Raw genomic sequence first — 7,950 nt, forward strand, 5'->3', positions numbered from 1 at the left:
GAATTACTGTGTAGAGGTGTCCTACCTTGTCAGCAGCTGCCTCATCCTTTTCTTCAGGGTTTGCATCAGGGTTTGGCTCCACATGGAGGTTCCAGCGGTCAAGCTGAACAATGTTCCCATCTTCCACATGTGACAGGATCTTGGACAGAGGCTCATCTGTGTAACCCTGGTGAAAAGCAGGACTTGGTGAGTCTCCTACTTGCCTTCTGCAGAAATGTCTTCTTGTTTGGGAAGACATCGCAGAGCAAAAGATGTGGAAAAGATCAACTGTACTTGAATGCTGAACAAAGTGGGACTTAAAAAACAAAATACACCTTCCTTTTAAAAATCTCCTGAAGTTTGAAATAATTATTGCTTTTGTCAATGTCCTAATACATTATAAACTGATTCAGAATAATTCAAATGTCAGAAGAATAGTAACAACCAAATTCAACTTATCTGATGGTCTGTAGCTCGGGGAAGTCAAAACGGACAGCCAGTGCAATTCCCCACCCTTGCAACTGGAACCAGTCAACAGCCCCTCTCTGTCAGCAGGGAGCTTTTCTGCCCATCACTTACCCCACCCCAGTTCAGCGTCCTGGCCAAGTCATTCCCTGTCCCCAAAGGTAGGATGGCCACGGGAGGAGGTGGGTTGAGGCGCAACTGGTCCAGAATGGAGAGTATCCAGCCCACCTGCTCGAGGAAGAGAGCACAAAGTAACAGTTGGCTATTTCAGGGACCAGTAGGCAGGTGGAGGTGACTTGGATCACTAGGGATGGCAGAAGGGCAGAGATGGGTCCCCTTAGCCACCACGAAGGCTATTCACAGTCTTTAATGTTCCAAATGGGTGCTGCAGGAGATAGCAGTAAGCTCTGTGAGGACGCTGGCCCCCAGAAGGGCAACAAATACATTCATGCCACAGACTGGCACTCCCCAGAGCAGTGCACGAGGGGATGCAGAGTACCCGGTGCCATCAGCTGGACCACGGACACAGTGCGCACGTTTTGCCCCATTCTGGACTACAGCAAGAAGGGCTGCTGCTGGCACTGGAGAGGTCTGGGGTGAAGGGTACAGCAGGCACAGAGGGGCCAGGGGACTCACCGTGCCATCTCCCCCACACGCCAGGATCCGGAGGTTGTGGACCTTGCGGTACAACTCCAGCCTGCCAGGAACAGAGAGGGTAAGGAGGGAAGAGGCACCAAAGGTGTTATGTAGCAGCTGCAGGGCTCCCTGCCATTGCAGAGCCTGTTGCATTCACAAAGCCACACGCATGTCTCCCTCCCCCTCACCGCAGCAGTTCACAGCAGTGAGCAAAGCCACAGTAACTTTGGCTTCACCAGCTCTCGTAGGAGAAAAGCAGGGTGTTCACAGTCCAGGTACACGTAGGTAAGTGGAAACACAGCAAGCAGACAAGACTCATGTGACATTAACAGAACATGATGAGCTAGACTTGGGAATGTCACTCCACAGCTGGTCTCTTTCACTTCAGTCTTAAGATCAGACCAGCCCTCCAGCAGGAAACACTGAATGACCACAAGGTATCCTAGAGAGGCCTCTCAAAGCATGAACTTGTTGGAGGGCATTTTGTGCAAGGGAGCTATGGAACATCAGGCCTCCATCAGCCATGGCACAAGCTCCGGAGAGGAATTTCTGGGGCAGTGATAGGAAGAGAAGGGTGCCGCCTCCATCAGTACTCACGCCTCCTTTGGTCCACCTTGGCTGAGGTCAAAAACCTGCCGTGGGTTGAGATACCACATGAAGGACTGGATGATCTTGGCTCCCTGTGAAGACAAGAAAGGCTAAGGTAGGGAACAGGGAGTTCCCAGTGGACAGGGGGAAGAAGGCACCTGGTCTTGAGGACAGGCCAAGACAGGTCTCTTTCCCTTCAGTCTTAAGATCAGACCAGCCCTCCAGCAGGAAACACTGAATGACCACAAGGTATCCTAGAGAGGCCTCTCAAAGCATGAACTTGTTGGAGGGCATTTTGTGCAAGGGAGCTATGGAACATCAGGCCTCCATCAGCCATGGCACAAGCTCCGGAGAGGAATTTCTGGGGCAGTGATAGGAAGAGAAGGGTGCTGCCTCCATCAGTACTCACGCCTCCTTTGGTCCACCTTGGCTGAGGTCAAAAACCTGCCGTGGGTTGAGATACCACATGAAGGACTGGATGATCTTGGCTCCCTGTGAAGACAAGAAAGGCTAAGGTAGGGAACAGGGAGTTCCCAGTGGACAGGGGGAAGAAGGCACCTGGTCTTGAGGACAGGCCAAGACAATGGCATTCTGGGAGGACTCAGGCAAAGCCTGGCCTAGGTGGGAATTGCCAGGCAGCAAACTGGCAGTGTGGGGGTTGCTTTGCATCTTCTGCAGCTGAGACATCACCAAAACTATACTGAGTCCTTAGCAACTGAATGGCAATGCACCCACAGAGCTGCCTTCTCTAGGACATGTAGGACAAAGCCATACCTGATTCCCACCACTTTTGGGGTTCACAAACACCAGCAAGGGCTTCATGAGAGGAGCTGGCATGGGCTTGATGACAAAGGGTTTCCACCTTCCTTCCTGCAAGAGACACAGTAGGTCCTTCAACAAATGCAGGGAAATACAAACTCCCACATCCAGCTGAGACCTAACATCATACAGGATCAGGAGTGGGAGGAAGAGAACATACCAGCCACTCCGTAAGCCTTATAGTTGGGATTTGCCCTGCCAGTTGGCATCCTCCCTCCACCCCTCCCTCCTTAACCTCAGCACAGACTTCACAAAGCTCCCTTGTTTCCAAATCCTGCTCCTTGCTGTCCAGCTCCAACACTCTTCCAAGACAAGGTAATTCCTTGTCCCCTCATCTGTTACCTCAGCCCCCTTTTTGCTGGATTTCCGCTTGAACGATGTCCTCTTCTTCTTCTTACTAGATTTCAGTGGATTCTAGAGAGAAAAATAACAAACCCAAAAACTCCGTGAGGAACAGTTGGGCAAGCAGGAGTTCTGAAAGAGCCACAAGAGCTGAGGTGAGTTACCTGGGGCCGTCGGACTCGCAGAATCCAGGTGGGAGGAACGACAACAGCAGCATGAGCCCCCAGTGAGCAGGGCTCTTCGATGTGTTGCAGCATGAAACATGACACTTTGCTGTGATACTGAGGAAGGAGACAGAGACAAAGCTCAGCTACTCAATTGGCTGGTGACAGCCATCTTCTCCTCCCAGCTCCCCCATGCCAATGTAGGGAGTGCTGGAGGAAACCATGCAGGAATTTTGTACTGAGCGCTGAGAAGAAAGCTTCTCACAGGAGCTCCTGGCTACCACAGTACAGCCTTTCCCAGTAAGAGGAGCTGCTAAGGGTAAGCTGCAGAGAAGCAGCTTGGGGAGTCCCAGCAGAAAGCAGAGGTCATTAGATGCAGAGTAGGCTCCTAAGACATTCAAAAGGGGCTTTGCTCACCGCTTGCTTGCACCAGGAACAGCTGATGGCTACAATCTCTTTACTGTGGAAGGCAAACTTCTGCTGGAAACCCTGTAGAGGGAAGGGTAAGAGGCTTAGGGAATTCCCTTGCAGCTTTCTACCATCCAACAGGACTTACCCACCACTAAGAGAGACTTCAACAAAGAGAGCATGCCTGCAAGTGGAGCCCCAGCACTCCCCAGGGAGACCACTGCATGCTGCAGGGGTGTTCCTATTGCCCCAGGAAAGCATGTCAGGAAGACAGTCTCCTCAAAGATTGATTTGGCCCAAGGGGAGAAATCGATGTGGGAAGCACTTATGTAGCAGTTCACTGGGCAAAACAGGGCATGCATCTTGGTGCTGCTGTAGGCTGCTGCTGCTAAACAGAAGAGTGGGGTATTTCTGGTCCCTAGCCCTGTTCTTGTCTCTGGTTTGACCTCAGCTTTCCTTCAGGCTGAGAAGAAAACCAAACCAAATCCCCACCCCCCTTACCTTGCCACACTGCCGGCATTTCCCTTCCTGCCGCCTCCGGTGCACCCAGTGATGCCGGACAACGGTGGGCTAAATGGAATAGAAAAAAAGGAAAAAAAGAAAGTGAAAGGCCCAGCATGTGACAGAAGGCAGGAACAGGCAGGAGGAACAGAGCCAGACCCCAGGCCAGCCAGGATCTCTGCTCTTGCAGCATGCCTGCTGCTCACATGTGCCAGTCCCTGCCCTCTGGGAGAAGGCAAAAGCAACTGAAGGTCAAATAAAGGAACTGGACTAAGAGTAACACAGGAAGGAGGGCTGCATGGCAAGAGAATCAAAGGAAGAACTGAAAAAAAGGTTTACAGTGACACGGAAAGCTTCACCTTAAAATGTCACACTGACATTTCTGAGCAAGCAGCCCTGTGTTTGAATACCTTTTGCCTACTTTGTCTGCTGTCCCAACACAAACACGGTGTGGGGGCAGCAGCTGTGTTACCATAATGGCTCATGTCTGAGCCATCCACACCCACCCCAGAGCACTGTGGGGACTACGCTGGCTCCACAGGCCAGAGAGCAAAGCATGAAGGCTCACAGGTGCTTCCACCCATGCAGCTCAGCAGACAGGTCCCAGGCCAACACTGACTCCCAGTACATTAAAACACAGGATAAAGGGGTCCAACAGCACCACGGTGAGCATCTTCCACTGCTCCCTGAGGCACCTGTGGCACCCAGGTTGGGAATGAGTGATAAAACAAGAAGTGAGCCTGGATTGTCCCTTTTCAAACTGTGGGACACTTGGGGATCTGCTGTTTGCCACAGTCTCCTTTATTTGCTTGAGGACCAGCACAACAGGGAAAAAACTCTCCCAGAAGACACTGTTTGCAGCTTCCTCCCATGCAGACACCAGAGCTTTAGAACATGCAAAGCAGCAGATGCTCTGCTTTGGCTGCCTGCAGGTTCCTCACTCCTCACACCCAGTCTGTGCTGCTGCCTTGAAAAGAAACAATCCTTTTCCTGCACCATCCCCACAGAGCCAGGAGGCAGCACGATGCCTGCACACTGGTGGCAAAAGATGTTGTCAAACAGGGAAGGTGAGGGTAGGCAGATGTGAGCAGTGTCCCAGGCACATCTCTCACCTCTCGTACATTCCGGGATCCTGACTCCCTGAAGGAAGGTTTGCAGCGGAAATTTATCTGCAGATTGAACACACATAAGAGGAATCAGTAAAATCATCATACCCAAAGGAAACTTACTGGATTCTGTCTTATTATAGCAGGTCCAGAGCCTCTGGAGATATTTGATGCTTGCCACAAAACCTCTCATCTATCTATTACTGAACAAAACGAGGCCAGGGGCTCCTCTTGGTATTGTTTCCTTAGAAGACCCCTCTTTCAAGTTCCCCAGTCTCCTTGTGTTTCACTACCCAAGAGTTTCTCTACCACTGCCCAGAAGACTTCCAGCTTTGCAAGCCACACAGAGGGCTTAACAGGCTCTACTCACTTTCTCCAGCTGTTCGATGCAAGGTGTATGTACTACAATCTTGCAGGCTGCACACTTACGCCTGGTGAGAGGTTTTTGCTGGAGGATAAGAAAAGGGGAAGAAAAATATGCATATGAATAGCAGTGTTCAGAGGCTGGCAAGCTCAGCCTTCCCTCACACCTCCACAATCTTCAGGAAGCAGAACACGTTCTGTAGGAAAGTTTTTTACACCTAGTCTCCTTGAAAGTAAAGAGATCTAAGTGCGTGCCTAAAGCAGATGCTCTCAAGTCTGGAACAGAGCAGGGAGGTGCCCTCCCACTATCCAGTCCTTGATGTCTTCTGACACTGCCTGAGAGCACCATGGAAGCTGTTCCGGAAGGCACTTGCAGGGCTCCCACAGTAAGCCCCATGGGCAGGCACAGGATGGTGTCAGTGCTCTGTGTCCTGCACCACAAGCAAGACCCAGCCTGCAAGCTGGGAAGGAGGACTGCAGCAATCCTCTAAGATCAGTGCTGCCTGCAAGGTCAGGAGGCAGCAGGCCTGGGTCTCCAGCGCTCATTTTTCTCCTCTATTGAAAGATCTTAGATTCAGATTGTCCCTCTAAGGGTGTGAGATGCCAACAGCCTGGAATATCATCCTCATACCACCTCTGGGCAACCCTGTTTCAGGTTCTCATTGCAAACTGAGCCTCAGCAGAACACAGCCCTCCAGCAAGCAGAGCTAGGAGGGACACACTCCCTGCCTTGGCAGCCCCCCGATCCCCCACGTTTCCCCCAGCAGCAGGGACTTTGCAGTGTCTCCGCCGGGTGGCAGCACAGCCCGCATGGCCCCGGGTGACTCACCAGCAGCTTGGCCATACAGTTCTGTTCCCCAACATAGCAGAAGTCCCCAGAGACATTGGTCTCAAACCAGATGTGCTCCCCATATACCGCAGTCTCCTGAAAGGCACAAGACAACCGGTTTATCTGAGAGCAGCCCGGATGGGCGTCCGAGCCCCTAAAATGCTTTATGTGAAGGACAAGATACTGGGACAAGTCTGGGGTGTGGGAGGTTGGAACTAGGAATAAGCTAGGAGAAAAGATGCACAGAGCAATGAGGGCCAACATCTGGGCAAAGGAAACCTCACAAAACTGCTGTCATGGCCCAACCATTGGAAACGAGAGGGCCCCAGGTAACCAGCTCCAAGACCCACAGCCCATTTGCAGTGTCCTGCACAGAGGGGCTGCTTCCACTACTCCATGAGAGAGGCATCGTGGCAAATTCAATGCAGAGAGCTCTCCCAAAGAAGCCTCTGTCCTATCACCCCAGGACGTGGCTTAAAACCTGCAAGGCTTTGCCTGCAAAGGAGAAGGGTCTTGCCCCTGCTGCTGTGTCCCAGCCACCAGAAGACCTTGACTGCCAGGAGCAGAAGAGCTGGCAGGTGAATAGCTATGCTACCCTCCCAGGAACCACCTGTGCCTTGCAGCATAAAGAGGTGCTGCCAGCAGCACAGACGCTGGCACCAGCTGGTGGCAATGGTGGAGGCCATAAATATGTCAAAGCTGAAGTCACCTGGTAAGCCTCAGCATGGGAAGTACCTACTGCTTCTTGGCCAGGTGCCCATTCCACACAATGCCCAGCAAAATATGCTGTAACTTACACTCCAGTCCACAGTGTTGCGTATCTGCCTCTCCGAGTCACTCCTCAGGGCTAGTGCAGGATTTGGCTGGGCTACCATGTGCTGGAGGCTGGACTTGGCAATGGCTTTCCTGAAAGACACAGGAAGACTAGCTATTAGATCAGGGAAGCAGAAATATATGCAAAGCACAGCCTGCTTCTAGTATGGATAGTGAGGCCGGAACAGAAAAGCATCCTTAGGACCAAGTGGCTGGAAATGAGGCAAATCCCCAGCACCTCCAGCCAAGGAGTACCTGCCCCTGCGGGGCAGCCCTGTGAGATTAAGAGGTCCTGGTAACTTTACTGACAGCTCAGCTGAGCACACTCTGCACCCAGCAAAAGGCACAGCCTGGGCCTGCTGGGTTGACAGGGATGACAGGTCTGTGTCAAACAGGCTGAAATGGTCCATCAAGCTCCAGTGGTGGTGGGGCTGCCCTTGCAGGAACAACCCAGAGCCCTTACCCCACAAAGGTTTTCTGCAGCTCTTCCACACCAAGGCACCTCAGAGCCCAGGGTGTTTTTGGGGACCAGCACAACCAGCCAGAAAAAAAGCAGCTGTTGGGGGCTGGAGAGCTTCACCCAGGTGTGCCAGGGTGGAGGAAAGGATTGGTAGAGCTGGGCATGTTAAGAAAGTGCACATCTCCAGCCCCAAAAACCAGGTCTGCCATGTCCCTCTGGCCTTGGGCTGGCAGGTGGGGATGCCCGCAAGCCCCAGAGGCTGCACTGAGAGCACCAGAGGCAGCACTGGCCTGAGCAGGAAACGCCTGGGGGACGTGAGTAGCCCTGCAGAACACCAACAGCAGCCAGGGACAATGGCACTGAGCCCCTTCCCTCCTTCCCCACCGAGCCTGGGTCTGCACCCAGCCTCCCCTCCCCGGGCCACTGCCACCATACATACAGCAGCCGGGGACTCCAGCCATCCGGGGCGGCGCGGAG

General features: G+C 52.7%; 1 protein-coding gene across 1 annotated transcript in view; it reads right to left on the reverse strand.

Annotated features, from left to right (window-relative positions):
* Positions 1-7,950, reverse strand: part of DGKZ (diacylglycerol kinase, zeta) — a 48,515-nt gene that overhangs the window by 13,143 nt on the left and 27,422 nt on the right. Inside the window, exons 2-14 of the mRNA XM_009999595.1 lie at positions 6,998-7,106; positions 6,201-6,296; positions 5,379-5,456; positions 5,015-5,071; positions 3,903-3,971; positions 3,411-3,482; positions 2,994-3,110; positions 2,830-2,901; positions 2,443-2,538; positions 2,078-2,160; positions 1,081-1,141; positions 559-672; positions 26-166 (exon numbers count right to left, since the gene is read on the reverse strand). Coding sequence (XP_009997897.1) covers positions 26-166; positions 559-672; positions 1,081-1,141; positions 2,078-2,160; positions 2,443-2,538; positions 2,830-2,901; positions 2,994-3,110; positions 3,411-3,482; positions 3,903-3,971; positions 5,015-5,071; positions 5,379-5,456; positions 6,201-6,296; positions 6,998-7,106 — 1,165 coding nt within the window. The remainder of the gene's footprint in view (positions 1-25; positions 167-558; positions 673-1,080; positions 1,142-2,077; positions 2,161-2,442; positions 2,539-2,829; positions 2,902-2,993; positions 3,111-3,410; positions 3,483-3,902; positions 3,972-5,014; positions 5,072-5,378; positions 5,457-6,200; positions 6,297-6,997; positions 7,107-7,950) is intronic.

The sequence above is a fragment of the Chaetura pelagica genome, unplaced genomic scaffold (genome assembly GCF_000747805.2).
Source record: "Chaetura pelagica isolate M959 unplaced genomic scaffold, ChaPel_1.0 scaffold55, whole genome shotgun sequence".
NCBI classification, from domain to species: domain Eukaryota; kingdom Metazoa; phylum Chordata; class Aves; order Apodiformes; family Apodidae; genus Chaetura; species Chaetura pelagica.